The sequence below is a fragment of the Loxodonta africana genome, chromosome 25 (genome assembly GCF_030014295.1).
Source record: "Loxodonta africana isolate mLoxAfr1 chromosome 25, mLoxAfr1.hap2, whole genome shotgun sequence".
NCBI lineage: Eukaryota > Metazoa > Chordata > Mammalia > Proboscidea > Elephantidae > Loxodonta > Loxodonta africana.
Window position 1 is genome coordinate 47,502,811 of NC_087366.1, and position 20,246 is coordinate 47,523,056.

The following is a 20,246-nucleotide window of genomic DNA, read 5'->3' on the forward strand; positions in this document are numbered from 1 at the left end:
AGAATTAATGCATTCAAACTGTGGTGTTCATTAAGATTATTGAATATACTGCGGACTGCCAGAAAAATGAACAAATCTGTTTTAGAAAAAAAAGAAAAAGAAAGAAATACAAACCAGAATGTTCCTTAGAAGCACAGATGGTGAGACTTCGGCTTGCTTACTTTGGACTCGTCATCAGGAAAGACCAATAGCTAGAGAAGGATATCATGTTTTGTAAAGTAGAGGGTGAACAAAGATAAAGGAAACTCTTAATGAGATAAATTGACACAATAACCACAACAATGGACTCAAACATACCAAAAAAAGATCATGAAAATGGTGCAGGCAATGTTTCCTTCTGTTATACATAAGGTGACCATGAGTTGGCGTCAACTTAACAACAACTAACAACAATAGCAACATCACCACTAAAGTTTATTTGTTCTAAATTGTGTATGTTCAAGCTGGGTTCAGAAGAGGACGTGAAGCCAGGGATACCATTGCTGATTTAAGACAGATCCTGGCTGAAAGCAGAGAATACCACAAAGATGTCTACCTGTGTTTTATTCACTATGCATTCAGCTGTGTGGATCATAAAAGATTATGGATAACATTGTGAAAAATGGGAATTTCAGAACACTTTTTTTTTTTAATTGTACTCATAAGAAACCTGTACATAGAGCAAGAGGTAGTCTTTCAAACAGAACAAGGGGAGACTTCATGGTTTAAAGTCAGGAAAGGCGTGTGTCAGGGTTGTATCCTTTCCCCATACCTATTCAATCTGTACACTGAGCAAATGATCTGAGAACCTGGATTATATGAAGAAGAATGGGACATCAGGATTGGAGGAAGACTCATTAACAACCTGCGTTATGCAGATGACACAACCTTGCTTTCTGAAAGTGAAGAGGACTTGAAGCACTTACTGATGAAGATCGAAGACCATGGCCTTCAGTATGGATTACACCTCCACACAAAGAAAACAAGAATCCTCACAACTGAACAGAAAAGCAACATCACAGTAAACAGAGAAAAGATTGAAGTTGTCAAGGATTTCATTTTACTTGGGTCCACAATCAACAGCCATGGAAGCAGCAGTCAAGAAATCAAAAGACACACTGCACTGGGCATATCTGCTACAAAAGACCTCTTTAAAATGTTGAAAAGCAAAGATGTCAACTTGAAGACTAAGGTGTGCCTGACCCAAGCCATGGTGTTTTCAATTACCTCATAAGCATGCGAAAGCTGGATGATTAAGGAAGAATTGACACCTTTGAGTTGTGGTGTTGCTGAAGAATATTGAATATACCACAGACTGCCAAAAGAGTAAACAAATCTGTCTTGGAGAAGTACAACCAGAATGCTCCTTAGAAGCAAGGATGGTGAGACTACATCTCACATACTTTGGATATGTTTTCAGGAGGGATCAGACCCTGGAGAAGGACATCATGCTTGGTAAAGTGAAGGGTCAGCAAAAAAGAGGAAGGCACTCAACGAGATGGACTGACACAGTGGCTGCAACAACGATGGTGAAGATGGCATAGGATGGGGCAATGTTTTGTTCTATTTTACATAGGGTCGCTATGAGTTGGAACCGACTTGACAGCACCTAACAACAAATTGTATATTGTCTGATAATGATATTATTAATGTTGTCTTGGTACATCTGTTTCCATCTTATTATTTTTAACCCCATGGGGTGGTTTTCTCCATAAGCAGTGTATAATTATTTTTCCCTTTAACCTATCTGATAGTCTCTGTCTTCAAACATTTAAGCTTAATCTTTATGCATTTACATTTATGGTGCTATATATGGGTCACTATGAATAGGAATCCACCAGGCGCTCATTGGACATTCTATGGAGCAGTTCTACTCTGTCCTACAGGGTCGCTATGAGTCGGAATCGACTCGACGGCAGTGGGTGGGTTATGAATAGGAATAGACTCTATAGCACTAAACAACAAACAACATACTCTCCTTATTTCACTATATCTGCAATTTTAGTTTCCCCTCTTGCTCTAAAAATAGGGAAAAATTATTTCTGTAGTCACTGGTTATTTATATTTGCTGACATTTCAGTACTTTCTACACTACCCGTTGTTCCATGCACCCTACAACTTCCCTCTGTGTTTCCTTCTCTTGTAATATATACTCTTTAATAATTCTTTTGGCAAGATTCTTCATACTTTTTTAAAAAATAGCTATTTCATTCTTTTATAAGATACAGACAGAATTCTTGCTTGACAATTATTTTCTCCAGCATATTGAATATATTATTCCACGTGTTCTGGCATTGATGGCTGCTGATGAGAGATGTTCTGTCAATCTAATTGAAATCAGACTGAAGAATTTTTCTTTGTCCTTGATGTTCTGAAGTTTCACTACAGTGTGTCCAAGTTTGAATTTCTCTTCATTGATCCTACTCAGTTCTTGGAGTATGTTTTGAATTTGAGGACTTACGTCTTTTTTCAACTCTGGAAAATTAAAAATTTGCTGATCATTTCTTCTATTCTTTTGTTTAGGACCTCTTATTAGAAGTTTACTGGAGAATTTCAACGTACCCTTCATGTCTCTTAGCTGTTTTTTCTTTACTTTTTCTTTCTTTGTCTCTCTGAGCTACATTCTGGGTAAATTTCTTAGTACTGTTTAATTCAATATATTTTTCACTGGTTTTTTTTTCAGTGATGATAGCTTTCATTTCCAAGATGTCTAACTGGTTCTTTTCTTATTATTCTCTTCCCATTTGATTTTTGTCTGCCTTGCCACCCCTGTGGATATTAGTCCTTCATTATTCTCTTTAACCCAGTGCCGTCGACTCGATTCCAACTCATAGCTATTTAAAATTTTTGTTCTATAATTTTATTTAACATATGGAGTTAAATAAATGTTGTATTTCCTCATGTATTTTGGGATTTTGGTGTGCAAGCTCATTTTTAGTGTGAGATTCTCTCTCATTTGTCTCTCTCTTTGGCTCTATCTCCACCTCCCCCAACCCCAAGCCCCTGGGCCACTATCTTGAACTAGATCTTAAATGGTTCCCTGGGAATCCTGCCCTCAATGATTGATTGCAAATCTAGTCATTGGCCAGCAGGTGGCTTGGCTCAGGTCCTGTGAGAATCCTATGCCTGGGATCCTGTAAACCTCCATAGAAATGCAAGGTTCATATAAGCCATTGCCCCAGTGACTGGTCAGCAGCCCCTTTCATCAGCCTCCTGTCAAAGTGAGGGAGCCTTCTCTCACTTATATGCGGCACTGGTTTTAAGCAGTGATTATGATCCCACCTACCACTTCACAGAGTACATAATTAGTCCCCATTATAACTCAGGAACTAAATTAGACATTCCATCTGCTCCATCCCAGATCCAGCCAGCCAGTGGCTTCAGTTTTGTCCCTGTTTTGCATTTCCCTTCTTTCTCTGGTCCACAGAGATGCTTATCACACCTTGAGCCTTGCTATGTCTTTTTAATTTTCCCTTGTTATATTTTGTCTCTTGTGCTATCTTACCAAGAAGTACCTTTACTATCTCTTAAATTTCATCTCACACCATTAGCCCCAATACTTCAGTCACCTTTGGCCTGTCTTCAGTTCTCTGGCCAACCAAAATCTCTCCACCTCAGGACTAGACATCCCTGGAAAGCAATATCCAAGCACTGAACCCCCTGCTGTCATCTCCCCTCCCCAAATACCATTCTCAGCCTTCACATTTTATCTTGAACATCATCTTCTCAGAAAGACCCTTTCTGACCACTCTATCTTAGTATGCCCCCCCCCCCGTATTAATTACTGTATCAGTTAATTTTCTTCAGAGCAAAGTTGAAAGCTGCCACAGAAACTCCAAAACAACAGTCACAGGCCATACTGCTGTCTACTCAAACTGGTAATCGTGCTATCTATACATATAAAAGTCAAGAGTATACATAGGTATGCTCAAGGTGAAAGAGGTCATCTTGGCTTGAGAATTCTGGTTTCAGTATTTTATCAAAAAGAAAATACATGGAGGTGGGGCCAAGAAGGCGCAATAGTCAGACACTTCCAGTGAGCCCTCTTACAACAAAGACATACAAAGTGAAACAATTGTATTTATGATAAGCTAGGAGCCTGAACATCAAAGACAAAGTTAGAAAAAGGACTGAGCAGCAGGGGGAGGGAGAGATGGTTCCGAAATGGAGAGGAGTTGCCAGACCTGAATTGCTGGGAACCCTCAGGTAGGCTGGTGATAGCATTCGGCCGCAGTTTCCTCAGGGATAAAAAGCCAGCCGCAACAGCCTACTCACACCTTTGGAACCAAAGAAGTACGGTGCTTTCGGCAGAAGCTAAGTACTTGCATATATTTTACTGCGTCCCCAGCCCCCAAACTGGCTTCAGTGGCTGTTGATTTCCCTAGGCCTGAGATAGGTCCTGTTGCATGGCCTGAGCCATTCTCCCAACCTTGAAGAAGGAATAAATTCACAATTGGGGAAAAGATAATCTGCCAGCTCCACTAGCCTGGGGAGCTCAAGACAGAAGTGGCTCCTGTCCAACCATAAATGGTCTATGGACTTTGAATACATTTCCCCCCTGCATGGGCCTGTGTGGGCCTATTTCAGGAGAATAGGGCCTTGTTGGCAGACTGCAACTGTTTCAGCTGTGCAGTGAAGAGGTGGGTGTTTGATGTTTGACACTGCTTTGCCTATTAAACAGGGTCCTCATCTACCCACATCAGGGGCCTGAGGACTGGTGGCTCCACTCAGGTCACCCAGCCACCTGCGGCAGGGGTCCAAGGATAACTGGTACCTCCCAGTCCTTACAACCAAAAGCATTGGGTGCCCATGGTCAGTTAAATGGGGAAAAGAGTCTTTTTTAACAAATGGTGCTGGTATAACTGGATATCCATCTCCGAAAAAATGAAACAAGACCCATACCTCACACCATGCACAAAAACTAACTCAAAATGGATCAAAGACCTAAATATAAAATCTAAAACAATAAAGATCATGGAAGAAAAAATAGAGACAATGCTACGAGCCCTAATATATGGCATAAACAGTATACAAAACATTACTAACAATGCAGAAAAGAAATTAGATAACTGGGAGCTCCTAAAAATCAAACGCCTACGCTCATCCAAAGACTTCACCAAAAGAGTAAAAAGACTACTTACAGACTGGGAAAAAGTTTTTAGCTATGACATTTCCTATCAGCCTCTGATCTCTAAAATCTACATGATACTGCAAAAACTCAACTACAAAAAGATGAATAACCCAGTTAAAAAATGGGTGAAGGATATGAACAGGCACATCACTAAAGAAGACATTCAGGTAGCTAACAGATACATGAGGAAATGCTCATGATCATTAGCCGTTAGAGAAATGCAAATCAAAACTACAATGAGATTCTATCTCACTCCAACAAGGCTGGCATTAATCCAAAAAACACAATATAATAGATGTTGGAGAGGTTGTGGAGAGATTGGAACACTTATACACTGCTGGTGGGAATGTAAAATGGTACAACCACTTTCGAAATTGATTTGGCCCATCCTTAAAAAGCTAGAAATAGAACTACCATAAAAAAAAAACCCATAGGATCCAGCAATCCCACTGCTTGGAATATATCCCAGAGAAATAAGAGCCTTTTCTTGAACAGATACATGCACACCCATGTTCACTGCAGCACTGTTTACAATAGCAAAAAGATGGGAGCAACAAAGGTGCCCATGAGTGGATGAATGGATAAATTATGGTATATTCACACGATGGAATACTATGCATCGATAATGAGCAATGATGAATCCGTGAAACATTTCATAACATGGAGGAATCTGGAAGGTATTATGCTGAGTTAAATTAGTCAGTTGTAAATACTGTATGAGACCAGTATTACAAGAACTCGAAGAATAGTTGAAACAGAAAATATTCTTTGATGGTTACGAGAGCAGGGAAGGAGGGAGGAAGAGGGGTTTTCACTAATTAGATAGTAGATAAGAACCATTTTAGTTGAAGAGAAAGACAACACACAATACAGAAGAGGTCAGCACAACTGGACTAAACCAAAAGCAAAGAAGTTGCCTGAATAAACTGAATGCTTCGAAGGCCAGCGTAGCAGGGGCGGGAGCTTGGGGACCATGGCTTTAGGGGACATCTAAGTCATTTGGCATAATAAAATCTATTAATACCCTGCATCCTATTTTGGAGAGTGGCATCTGGGTTCTTAAATGTTAGCAAGCAGCCTTCGAAGATACATCAATTGGTCTCCATCCACCTAGATCAAAGGAGAATGAAGAATACCGAAGACACAAGATAATCATGAGCCCAAGAGACAGAAAGGGCCACATAAACCAGAGATTACATCAGCCTGAGACCAGAAGAACTAGATGGTGTCTGGCTACAACCGATGACTGCCCTGACAGGGAACACAGCAAAAGAACCCCTGAGGGAGTAAGAAAGCAGTGGGATGCAGACCTCAAATTCTCACAAAAAGACCAGACTTAATGGTCTGACTGAGACTGGAAGGACCCCGGTGGTCGTGGCCCCCAGACCTTCTGTTAGCCCAAGACAGGAACCAACCATTCTCAAAGCCAACTCTTCAGACAGGGATTGGGCTGGCCTATGGGATAGAAAATGATACTAGTGAAGAGTGAGGTTCTTGGCTCAAGTAGACACAAGAGACCATGTGGGAAGCTCCTGTCTGGAGGGGAGATGAGACGGCAAAGGGGGTCAGATGCTGGCTGAATGGACACAAAAATAGAGAGTGGAGGGAAGGAGTGTGCTGTCTCATTAGAGGGAGAGCAACTAGGAGTATATAAACAAACAAACCCAGTGCCATCAAGTCGATTCCCACTCATAGCGACCCTATATAGCAAGGTGTATATAAGCTTTTGTTTATATAAGCTTTTGTATGAGCGACTGACTTGGTTTGTAAACTTTCACTTAAAGCACAATAAAAATTAAAAAAGAAAATACAGTAAAGCCTTGTCAGGATTAATTGCGATGGTGAAACATCTAAATTAATAGACACTTGAAATTATAGATTCTTTTAGTAAAATGGAGATTGAGTTTTTATAAGCCTTTACGATAACAGAGTGATGGCTCATAGAACACTGCCAAATAAAGACCTTACTGGGGCCCACTTTAATGAACAGTGGGCAATTACCTAAGATTGTTGTTGTTGTTAGGTGTTATTAAGTTGGTTCCAACTCATAGTGACCCTATGTACAACAGAACAAAACACTGCCTGGTCCTGTGCCATTCTCAGGATCACTGCTATGTTTGAGCCCATTGCTGTAGCCACTGTGCCAATCCATCTCTTTGAGGGTTGTCTTCTTTTTCACTAACCTTACCAAGTCTATGATTAACAATGTTTATGTGGGATAGCATGCTCTAAAGACAGCATGAATAAGCTGTATGTCCTTTATAATATCCTATGTAGCCATCATTTGCTTAAAAACTTTTTTTTCCTTCTGAGACACTAGAAATGTGAACATCAGCCCCAGCCCTCTCTGAATTACCATAAATTCAAAATCAGTGAGACCAGATCAATAGAATTTCATATGCACAAAGCTGTTACATATTCAAATCTGAATGGAAGACAGTGGAGTGTAGTCACACTCCACTTCACCGCCATCGTCTCTGCCTCTGTGGTGAGCTCCTTCAATGTTGATAGTTCATCGCTCTGCGCTCTCATTCGCAAACATGCCCCAAATACCTAGTGAGATGGGAAGCCTCAGTATTTCTTTTTCCTTCACTCTCACTGCAGAAGGCATCACTATTCTGATCAGTCTGTCAAAAATGAAAGGGTATGATTTAACGTGTAAAGCCCTAAGAAATAATGATGAATTTGGAAGGATAAGTTGGGACACATCTGTACCAGCTAGTGCATTCAAGAACCATATATGGACAAAATTGCTTTTGTGGTAGGTATGAGCGAAAGCTTTTCAGAATAGCCACTACAAGGGACTTTCTATCAAAGCACCAAAGTGGAAGACACAGAATATGAGGGGATTTAGCCTACATTTTCCTCTGAACAGGGCTTTACTTCAAATGGTTGTTATTGACAGTATAGGAAATGTATAGGAAATGACAGTATAGGAAATGGCCAATCTGAAGAGATTTCAGGTCCACTGCAAATGCCCCTACTGGCAGGTTTTCAAAACTGTGCCAAGATGTTTCCCTCGATTGCTTCTGGATCCCCAAAGTGGGCTGGACCAAGAGATTATAAAGGTTCATTACTTGTGATCTGTTTCCTGTGAGTTCTAGGTGATTCCGTTTTCAAAAGTTGTAAGGCTTTTCATTATATGGGTTCAAAGATGCTCGGTATCTGATATTTTTAGCTTGAGGCACAGAAAGCAGATAAAGCCTTGTTCTCTAGGCACAAATGTCCAATGTTTCTGTTGGACAAACCAAATAGGCAGCCCCACTTACAGAATTTGACCTTAAAGAAGTTTATTTTTGTCTGGGTATGCTACATATTATACCAGAACCAATTATAAATGTTTAAAATAGCTAAACTTTTAAGAATGTGTTTGATGCTTTTATATATAAAAGCATTTTCAAAAACAATAGTGATGTCAATAAACAGAGTATCGTACTGGACAAGCTGGATTAGTAAGTGGTTGAAAAACTGTTCCCAGAAGATGTTGATTAACGTATCCCTCTGGCCTGGAGGGCACTGGAAAGAGGCCATCCTTAGAAGGCCTGGATATATTCAACATTTTGAACCATGATTTGGTTTAAGATGTTTAAGACATGTTTATCAAACCTACAGCTGCTATGAAGCTCAGAGGAAGGGATAACAGCTCTATAATCTAAGCCATGTTACTTAATCCACTGGACTCTCCATTTCCTCACCTGTAAAATGGAGATAATAATACCTACCTCAAAGGGTTATTGGGAAGAGTCAGTGGGTCAAATGGATGTAAAGTGAACAAATAAATGTTAGTTATCCTCCGCCACACAAAGAATGATGGAATCAGGAATATATTTAAAAAATCTGAAGCTGGAAAAATGGGTTGAAAAAAAAGGTATATCCTGCATTAAGTTTCAAAAAATCAACTGTATATAAGGATCTTCAAAAGAGCAGTGACCCACACAAAAAAAAAAAGTTTGAATAATGTCACCAAATCATGTTCTTCTAAAATATAACAATATCGTTTGCAGAATCTTGATGAAGGCTTTACTACGTAAGTCAATCAATCCTATTTGTTAAAGGAAAGCTGTCTGTTTTACAACTTCAGTACAAGGATTCCTGGTGAATTGACTTTAAGAATGTGTAAACATGGCTGCAAATTGATTCCACTGTGTTGTAAGATATTTTATAATCATTTAATTTATTTAAAAATAATTTGAGTTACTTTCAGAGTAAACCTGTATACGAGCAAAAAATTACTGAAGACCCATAGAATGGGAGATCTCTGAGCTGACAACGTTCCTGAGACAGAGTTCTGGAAGTTTTCAACAATCAGAAGCTCAACAGGAGCCAGCTGCTACAAGGCCACTACAATCTGTAGTTAGCACTAGTCCTGGAGTCAGAGAGCCAATCGCTGGCTTAAGCCTGACCTCTCCTCCCCAAATCATAGAGTGAGTATTCTTTTATTTTTGACTGCAAATTATGACAACAGCTACTTGATATTAATATCAAACTTATTTTCTTCACTTAATCACTTGCAAAGAACATCACAAATGATCGACCGTTTTTTTTTTATTAACTTTTATTAAGCTTCAAGTGAACGTTTACAAATCCAATCAGTCTGTCACATATAAGTTTACATACATCTTACTCCGTACTCCCACCTGCTCTTCCCCTATTGAGTCAGCCCTTTCAGTCTCTCCTTTCGTGACAATTTTGCCAGCTTCCCTCTCTCTCTATCCTCCCATCCCCCCTCCAGACAAGAGCTGCCAACACACTCTCAAGTGTCCACCTGATATAATTAGCTCACTCTTCATCAGTGTCTCTCTCCCACCCGCTGACCAGTCCCTTTCATGTCTGATGAGTTGTCTTCGGGGATGGTTCCCGTCCTGTGCCAACAGAAGGTCTGGGGAGCATGGCCGCCAGGATTCCTCTAGCCTCAGTCAGACCATTAAGTATGGTCTTTTTATGAGAATTTGGGGTCTGCATCCCACTGATCTCCCGCTCCCTCAGGAGTTCTCTGTTGTGCTCCCTGTCAGGGCAGTCATCAGTTGTGGCCGGACACCAACTAGTTCTTCTGGTCTCAGGATGATGTAGGTCTCTGGTTCATGTGGCCCTTTCTGTCTCTTGGGTTCTTAGTTGTCGTGTGACCTTGGTGTTCTTCATTTTCCTTTGCTCCGGGTGGGTTGAGACCAATTGATGCATCCTAGATGGCCGCTTGTTAGCATTTAAGACCCCAGACGCCACATTTCAAAGTGGGATGCAGAATGTTTTCATAATAGAATTATTTTGCCAATTGACATAGAAGTCCCCTCAAAGCATTTTCCCCAGACCCCCGCCCCTGCTCCGCTGACCTTTGAAGCATTCATTTTATCCCGGAAACTTCTTTGCTTTTGGTCCAGTCCAATTGAGCTGACCTTCCATGTATTGAGTGTTGTCTTTCCCTTCACCCAAAGCAGTTCTTATCTACTGATTAATCAGTAAAAAGCCCTCTCCCTCCCTCCCTCCCTCCCCCCTTCGTAACCACAAAAGTATGTGTTCTTCTCAGTTTTTACTATTTCTCAAGATCTTATAATAGTGGTCTTATACAATATTTGTCCTTTTGCCTCTGACTAATTTCGCTCAGCATAATGCCTTCCAGGTTCCTCCATGTTATGAAATGTTTCACAGATTCGTCACTGTTCTTTATCGATGTGTAGTATTCCATTGTGTGAATATACCACAATTTATTTAACCATTCATCCGTTGATGGACACCTTGGTTGCTTCCAGGTTTTTGCTATTGTAAACCGAGCTGCAATAAACATGGGTGTGCATATATCTGTTTGTGTGAAGGCTCTTGTATCTCTAGGGTATATTCCGAGGAGTGGGATTTCTGGGTTGTATGGTAGTTCTATTTCTAACTGTTTAAGATAACGCCAGATAGATTTCCAAAGTGGTTGTACCATTTTACATTCCCACCAGCAGTGTATAAGAGTTCCAATCTCTCCGCAGCCTCTCCAACATTTATTATTTTGTGTTTTTTGGATTAATGCCAGCCTTGTTGGAGTGAGATGGAATCTCATCGTAGTTTTAATTTGCATTTCTCTAATGGCTAATGATCGTGCGCATTTTCTCATGTATCTGTTGGCTGCCTGAATATCTTCTTTAGTGAAATGTGTGTTCATATCCTTTGCCCACTTCTTGATTAGGTTGTTTGTCTTTCTGTGGTTGAGTTTTGACAGAATCATGTAGTCGACCGTTTTGTTAAAGATGATACTCTTTTACTTCACTCACCTTCCCAAAGCAGAAGTATGGGTTCACTAGAGAAGGAGTTCAGCCATGATTCTGATACCCCAGGTCATGGGCTCAGGCTCTAGCCTAGGGCCTGGGCTCTGGGCTCTGAAGATTTCTGGCTACTAAGGTGGTTCCAGTTTTAAAATCCTCTCATAAGGCCTTTGATGACCAAAACCTTTTTTTTTTTTTTTTTTTTAATTTTATTGTGGTAAAATACATGTAAGAAAAAATTTGCCATTTTAACCATTTTTAAGTGGTATTAATTACATTCACCATGTGCAATCATTACCACTATTTATTTCCAAAAGTGTTTCAACACCCCAAACAGAAACTCAGTACCTGTTGAGCAATAATTCCCCATGCCCCTTTGTCCACCCCCTAGTAACCTGTAATAAACTTCTGTCTCTATGCCTTGGCCCATTCTAGATATTTCTGCACTAGAAAATCTTTGTATATTTTATAGAAAAATACTACACTTGCTCTAAGTGGGACCATACAATATTTGTCTGTTTGTATCCGACTGAGTTCACTCAGCGTGTTTTCAAGGTTCATCCATGCTGTGGCATGCATTAGAACTTCACTTCTCTTTATAGCTGAATAACATCCCATTGTATGTATATACCACATTTTCTTTATCCATTCATCTGTTAATGGACACTTGGGTCGTGTCTGCCTTTTGGCTACTGTGAATAATGCTCCAGTGAACATTGGTTTACAAGTGTCTGTTTCAGTCCCCGCTTTCAAGTCTTACCTAGAATTGCTGGGTCATATGGTAATTACATATTTAACTTTTTGAGAAACTGCCAAGCTCTTTTCCGCAGCAGCTGTACCATTTTACATTCCCACCAGCAATGCACAAGGGAACAAATTTCTCCACATCTTCACTTTCTGGTTTCTCTCATAGTAATGATCATAGTGAGTGTGAAATGATAACGCCTTATGGTTTTGTCTGTGGTTTCTTCTAAAAGAACAAGAGTCAAGCTATGAAGAGGGTGGGAGTGAGCCTGACTTCCTCTTCTGGAAAAACAACAGGGCTCTCCGAGATGAAGTAGAGGAAGGAGACAGCACCGGGGACCAGGGGCCTTGGGCATCTTCCTGGCTCTGACCTTGGGCAGATTACTTAGCTCATTGAGATCTGCGATTTTCATCTGTACAAGGAGGGACTGCAGCTACATCATCTTTAAATCCTCTTTAGCTCCACAATTCTATGATTCTGTTATCTCTCTGGGCACACAGGCAGATCTGCTTTTTGGGGATTTGTGTCTTCCCTTCCAGTAATGCCAGCATTACAGAATTGAGGTAAAAAGCAGCAATGTTCAAGACTCACAGGGCTGGCAGAGAAGCTCTACAGCTTCTAAAAATCTCTCCTATCTTTCCTCATTATTGAATTCACAGAGCCTAATTTAATGGTGAAATTCCAGAACGACATGCCCAAACCTCCAACTGTGACATGAAAGATGGTCATCTTGGGCATGGGGCTCAGTTATGAATGACTTGCCATATGCTCAAGCACTCTGTCATTTGCCTCCAGCTGTTTATTCATCACAGCAAGGCATAGGAGAGGCGCCAGGAATAAGCCATCAATAATAACACACAAAAAGCACCAATTTATGCAAGGTTTTATAGACACTGATGCTGCCGAGAAAGATTTACGACCCCAAACCTGAGATTTTAGGTTGAACCATGTGAACCCATTAATTTTGCAGGTCAAAAGTGGTTGACTATCAACAATTTCAGAGGGTTAAACCCACACAAATACTCCTGCTGGCCAGGGAAAGTGGCATTCTACAGGTCTTCCTGTAAAATGGTGTAGTGGTTAAGAGCTATGGCTGTTAACCAAGAGGTCAACAGTTGGAATCTACCAGGCACTCCTTGGAAACCACATGGGGCAATTCTATTCTGCCCTACAGGGTCACTATGAGTCAGAATCCACTCGAGCAATGGATTTGTTTTTTCTGGGTTTCCTGTAGGTGTGGTGACAGTAAAGCAAAAACAGGTGGCAATCCAAATGCAAAGCCTTGGAGACTAAATGGTTCTCTTAGAACAAAAGGACAATTACCAAAGTGCCTTCTGGAAGTAGTAGAATTAGGGGGTAATTCTTAGGGAAAAGAATAAATCCATTATTTCTAGAGTTAACAAAGGTTGGAAGAAAAATGACAAACTTATGAAAACCTACCACTTTAAAGAAAAAACATAAAACTTGGATGTGCCTGATTATGAGGCTAATACAAGAGGAAACAGAACAGAGATGGAGAGACAGCGCCCTCTTGTTTTAGTTATTTATTTATAGCCCCGGATGCCTGAAACCAGCTACCCTCAGACTTTCCAGTTATGTGGGCTAATGCATTCCTTCTTACAAAAATACATGCACATACACACACACAATAACACCTGTGATGTAGAGAAAAGTTTACGATGCTGGACCAGATTGTCTTAAAATGAATTGAGTCACAAGAGGCCCGACCCATTTCATATCAAAAGTTCAAAAAAGCTCTCTAGTCTGATTCATAAATTCATGAGGGCAAGGCCCAGATGGCTGAAAACCTACAGAAATGAATTGCTTGTGTAAGATTCTAGGTGAAAGAAAGGAGAATATGCTCCCTGTCAAAATAGGAGAAATGAAAGTTTCTCACATCTGTAGATTCAGAGGGTATGTTATATGTAAGACAGACCTGAGAAGGGTAGGATCAGGCTAGTTCAGAATCAAATCTGCAGAATGTTAAGACAGAGGCAAGGTCATCATGCCCTCATTAACAGGCAAGAAGCTGTGGTCAGGTGAACTGTGCAAAATTGCACAAGCCAAGAGTTAAGTTTGGATTAAAATTACCAAATCGTTACTAGATGAAAACTATTAGAATATCTTCATATTATTATAATAACAAAAATATTAGAATAGTACTCAGTACTCCAAATCAGTGTTGTCTCTTGTCTGGGCTGGTTAAACACATGCCGATACGCTGTGCACAACGTAACAGCCATCTGCTCATTGTGTCCTAACCTTCCTCCCTGCATTCTGTTCTTTTAATTCATCTGTTTTGGGCAAATAAAGATTGATTTTCATTTACAGCCAAGATTTGTGGCATGGACAAGAAATACGTTGGGACCAAAAATTATTCTGCTTTTTACCATCTATTAGTCACTATTTGGAAGTCAATATTCAGTGTTCACCCCATCTGTGGCTCCAGACAACCAAAAGAAAATTGTGTTCTATTCCCATTCAGGCTGATGATGCATTGTGCCATTATATTGTAAGCTAATATGAGATTCAGTATCTGCTGTCTTACCTGACAAATATGCCTTCAGAACCTAGGCTTGGGCACATTACTTGAAGAATCTGCAGCTAGGGCTTTAATGTAATTTATGCTCGCAACCCCTCACAACCACTTCGGCATACACAGCATGTGACTTGAGATAGAAAGATAAATGAATAGCTCCTTTCCTTCCCACCCCATCACCTAATCAGCTCTGCCCATTCCTTCCATCCCTGTATCTATGTCTTACATATTGAGCACGTACTATGTGCCATGGGGAAACCCTTTTTGCATAGTGGGTAAGAGCTACAGCTGCTAACCAAAAGGTTTGCAGTTCAAGTCTGCCAGGCACTCCTTGGAAACTCTATGGGGCAGTTCTGCTCTGTCCTACAGGGTCACTATGAGTTGGAATCCACTCGATGGCAACGGGTTTAGTTTTTTCGGTTTTATGGGTGGTGGAACATGCTAACTGCTCAGAAGACAGTGACGACTAAGACAGAGTCTTTCAAGTCACTTGACTTCTTTGCAATACATAGGATAAATCTTAGCAAACTGCGTGGAACAAAATGGCACTCAACAAATATTTGCTATTATTATTTTTATTACTGATTTATTGGTTATAGTGTCAGCATTCCCACTCCCACCCCATGCCCTTTCTTAGTAGGATTTAATTCTGCATCTTCACTTGGAATGATTTCTACTTTCTAGCACTTTCCAGATGTGAATTCTTCCTATTCTCTCTCTTCCTTGGAAAACCCTACAGGGCAATTCTACTCTCTCCTATGAGTTCTAGCTCACTATGAGTCAGAATCAACTTGAAAGCGATGGGTTTGGCTTTTTTTAAAAAAATCTTTATGGAAGCAGACTGCCATATCTTGCTCCCACGGGTGGCTAGTGGGTTAGAACCTCCAGCCTTTTGGTTAGCAGCTGAGAGCTTAACCACTGCACTACCAGGGCTCACTGAAGCTCAAGGAAGTTAAATCCCATGCCCAAAACAACAGACTTCAATGGAGTTGCAGCATAGACCTGTCTGACTTCAATATCTAAGCTCTTAGCTGCTATGTGATATTGTACTAAGTTAGGTCCAAATTTATGTCCAAAAGGTAAGATATATCTTCAAAGAATTAGAAATAAAAAAATAAATCAAGATTGAGGACAGGGCCTGACGGTGGGCCTCTGCCATCACTGAGGCGTGTGGTCAAGCTGCTGCTACCCTAGTCAGTCCCCATACCTGAGTGCTGCAGGGGGCAGGCCCTGGGGTTTCTAAGAAGTGGAAGCTTCCCTGGAGAGGGCAGCACTCACTGTCTCGGGCCAAAATCACCAGGCTCGCTCTCCTCAGCACAGAGTCCCAGGAGCTGACCAGGTCCATCTGTGTGGCCACTGGCCTCAGATCAGTGCAAAGTTTTACAAAAATCAAGAAATCACTCATTAGCACAGCCCTGCAATACAATACATTCTTACCAAAGAGGGGAAAAAGAAAAAAAAAGGTAGGAGAGCAAGGAAGAAAGAGAGAGAGACAATAAGCATTTGGCCAAGGCCAGAAATGGTCAACCAATTAAGCCTTCCACCTTCTGGCCAAGTGTTGATACCTTGTTCACTGGTGACAATTCAGGAATGTATCCTAAATTGCACAAAGCTACTTGAAGGAAGCAAACCTGGCAACAGAGATATAATTACTGGCACACATTAGAGAGAGTAAGAACAGCCAACTCAAAACCTCACTCAAAAACAGCCTTTCATTCATGGACTGGTAGTTATTTTTTGGTCTCTAGGAAACCACATAAAATTAGAATGCACCATTAATAACAAAACAGTACTTTCCATCCCCCCCTTTCCTTTCGGAGACCCATCAGCAACTGCATCTGATCAAAGCTGAATTATTAAATGTCTATAGATTAATCCCATAACTCTCAAGGGCCCAGAGTTTGTAATTTCCCTGAAAAAACAGACACAATCTACACCGTGAAAAATTTAATTGCACTTTAATTACCAGTTAAGCTGAACAGCATGAGATATGGGTGCCTTCAATTTTTAATAGTCATGATTCCGAGAGAAATTTGAAGGGAAATAATTGAATCTCTTGGGAGGATTCTCCTCCTCTGCCACTGCCAAATTCAGAATGAGAACAGAAAAAAATGTAAAGGGCAATTCAGATTCCTCCAGGTCATAAGCTAGGGCGGCCCCAGCCATAACCAACCGGCCATTTCCAGGCAGCTGCACCACACATTTGCGTGATATGCTAATACAGAAACGGGTTTGCTGCAGTTGAGTTCTGCTACATTAAACACATAAAGGCTCTTGGCTGGGTATTTCTGTTCTTTTTAAAAATCAGATCCAAAGATGCTATACTTCTTTGTTTCTCTGAGCTACGCAGCCCGTGTGTGCGTGCATTCCCCCCGCTAGACACATACACATATGGCACACATGCACGCACACACACACTTGCTTCTGATGTTTCAAAAACATCTTTTCAAAGGGAAAACAGAAAACAGTAACACATGCAAGTCTCCAACAAAAATGGAAATTATAAGATCTTGCTAAGAATTCAAAAGGATACGACAAGTTTAGCCATCAAACACCGTCACTTTAACACATAACTTACTGACTCTGAGGAAAGGACAGGTATCCTCAGATCTGGTGCAGGGAGGGGTTGGAGAGTGGGGGGAAGTACCCTGGATGGTGCAAATGGTTAACTGCTGGGCTACTTGCCAAATGGTTGGTGGTTTGAATCTACCCAGAGGTGCCTTGGAAGAAAGGCCTGGCAACCTCCTTCCCAAAAATCAGCCACTGAAAACCCTATAAAGCCCAGCTCTACTCTGACACACATGGGGTCGCCAGGAGTCAAAACTGACTCGACAGCACCTGGTTTGGTTTTGGTTTTGGAAGATGGTGAAGATGACCACTTTTCCTCCTTCTTCAAGTACATGTTTGCCTTCCAGACTTGTCAGCATTCTTAAGTTTGTCTCGCGTATGAGTCTTCGTTGAGACTGCGGTCTGCCACAGCCTCTTCTTGGGGATGCTGTCCCAACCCAACACAGGACTTTCTATATGGACAGAAATTGGGTTGTGCTTTTAAAAAGGCAGGGCAGGGTCAGAATAAAGGCTTTTCATAAGGTCTGGAAATGACTCAGAGCCCTGCACTGCCTCTGGCTCCTGTCGCTCACCACTATCAGATTCCTCACAAGGCTGGACCTTGTTATTGGTGATCATTTGGTGAATGGACTGAAATTTCATCTCCCAGGCAAATAGGAAAAAAAAACCCAAAAACCAAAACAAAACCGGGCAGAACCATCTGCCACTTTCTCTTTTCCAGCTGTGCACCCATTTCCTTCCTCTAACCTTCTTTATCGAACCTGCACTAAACACACAGTGCTGTACTGGGCTTTTGGGGGAAGTACATGTATCTCTCTCAGGGACAGCAACAATGGGGTTGAGCTGCTCCCGCCCCAGACATGAGGTTCCCAACCTACAGAGGAAGCAGAGCTGAGGGGTTCAAAAGGAGGAAAGAGTAGAGTTCTTCTAAGTCTGTGCACCAGTACTTAGAGGTAGCCTTCTTGGGTGCCTGCTGTTGACCTCCTTGGGGATGGTAGCTACTTCCGCATCACAAAATGGTTAATCAGGAAGCCATTCTTCAGGTTACGCAGTAAAGACTGCAAGCTTACAGTGGTTAGAGAGTGAGGTGCAGACATCCTAGCTCAGGCCAAGAAGTGTCTGATTAGGAAAACAAGGGGACACTGAGAAGATCCAGGCCAGACCGGCATGGAGACTGTTCCCAGAGCCACACTGGCTCGGGAATAATTCCTTAGTGAGAAGAACTGGGGACTGGTATCAGAAGCCCCTCTGTATCCTCAACTGCTTCGTATTTACAAGCACTGGAGTAAGCTGTATACAGTCTTCACATACATGATGAGTTCTCTCATTCTCACAACGTCCCAAGATAAAGAGCCTCTAGTAGTCGAAATGAGAGAAACCAATATGACCACTGGAGTCAAGATTTTGGTCTCCAAGGGAGCGAATCTAGGTAAGCGATCCTCTTTGGTGCTACACATTTCATCACAGAAGCCAGTTCACTACATTTAACAGCTCACTCTGCCGGGGAGAGAGAGGCCTTGCCTCCCTTGGTTAAGACTCCCGGTTTACCCCTGGATCACATAACCCCTGAGTTAGAGCAGCTCTTTGGTTTGAACACCACTCCCTTGGTGGGCACCAAGCTGAGGCCTATCATCCAACAAGCTGGAAAAGGCTGCTACTGGTTTGTATTCTCAGACACAGAACTGAGGGTCACCCCTTCTGGAGCTCCTCAGATATGACACGTGCTCACTGCCGAGCAACCTATGCTGATGGTCCCTCCCCTGAGGAATGGCCGCTCCTGACTATGGTGTCCTAAGGTGGGGCATCCAATGCTGAGCCTCCCTCAAGTTTTCCTTACTCTTTTTCCAAAAGTGTAAGAGTCCATGTACAAATAGGATTAGAACTGACAAGACTGTAACCTGTTAATAGTCAGCAAACCAGTCTAAAGCACCCTCCTCCCAAAAGCTGTTCCCCAAAAGCTTCTATCTCCATATCTGACGCTCCTTCCAAGCCAAGTGCGTTGGTTCAGGACCTGATCAACCCTCTGAACTGTGCTGCTGACAGCCCACTGTCCTCAGAAGCATGTAGGTGGTACATGTCCATGGACCTGGCTAGCAGTTTTAGGTTTGGGGAGCCCACTATTGCTTACACTCCTAGCCATAAAAGGACCTGTAGAAACTCTGGGACCAGTGTCAAAATGCTGTAACTTGAATGATGGAATTGAACTGAGAACTGTGAAGAAAGGATCAGTTTCCAAAGAATTCCTCAGTGGAAAACTGGAATATGATGGCAGCATGATATTGCAAAGGGAGCAGCCTAGGAGACTGAAAAAACTAGGGAAGACTTTTGAGTAGCAATTGAGGTTATCAGATATGCTGGCCAAATTCCCTAGTGTTCATTACCCTTCAGATGCGACCTTCTCACCTTTCTTCAGGCTCACTGTGCGTCTTCCAAGTCAATAGGGCCTCCTGTCTCTGAAAGGAGAACAAGTCCCTCTCAGAACTCAGAAGTGTAAAGGCTGCATTTCAGCTGTCACATTGTGGCATGTCACTGAGGCAGGCTCCTCTGGCCTTCCGGGTTTCCTGGAGTGATGCAAACGAACACTGTGCGGCAGGTAAGCGGAGTGCTAAAGTGCAAAGTACATACTCTTATTTATAGATCAAACACCTGCCATCAATTTAAACAGTAGTTATCTAACTTGAAAGTTTAGCAAGATACTGAAGGCCCCCTTGAAGCAAGTAATTTTGAAGCAGCAGTTCATGTATACAGATGTGTTTAAGCCTACTTCAGAATGCTATAATTATCATCAAAAAGACAGGTTCCATTAAATATCTGTTATGCTTTTAGTATCTGTACTCCCAGACAGATTTGAAATGTTGAAAGTCTAGAGTTTCTTAACAGTATGTTTTTAACATTATTTCTTTAAAGGACTAGGCCTTAGGATCTTCAGAATTTGGGAAGCCAACTGATCAGAGATTTTCAGAATAGTTAATGATACAATTTGGCTGTTCCTGTCACTTTGCCTCTTCAACCACAGTTCTATTTCCAGCCTCTCTCTCTACCAGA

At 41.5% G+C, this 20,246-nt stretch overlaps 1 protein-coding gene across 8 annotated transcripts in view; it reads right to left on the reverse strand.

Moving 5' to 3' along the window:
• The window catches only part of SMYD3 (SET and MYND domain containing 3), a 783,945-nt gene that overhangs the window by 71,165 nt on the left and 692,534 nt on the right, over window positions 1–20,246 (reverse strand). The window contains exon 12 of one of the 8 annotated variants that reach the window (XM_064276779.1): window positions 10,858–19,654. The exons of the other annotated variants lie outside the window; for them this stretch is intronic. Within the exon in view, the coding sequence (XP_064132849.1) occupies window positions 19,636–19,654 (19 nt within the window). The 3' untranslated portion in view covers window positions 10,858–19,635. Of the gene's footprint in view, window positions 1–10,857; window positions 19,655–20,246 lie in introns of those variants that run through there. 8 annotated transcript variants of the gene reach the window in all.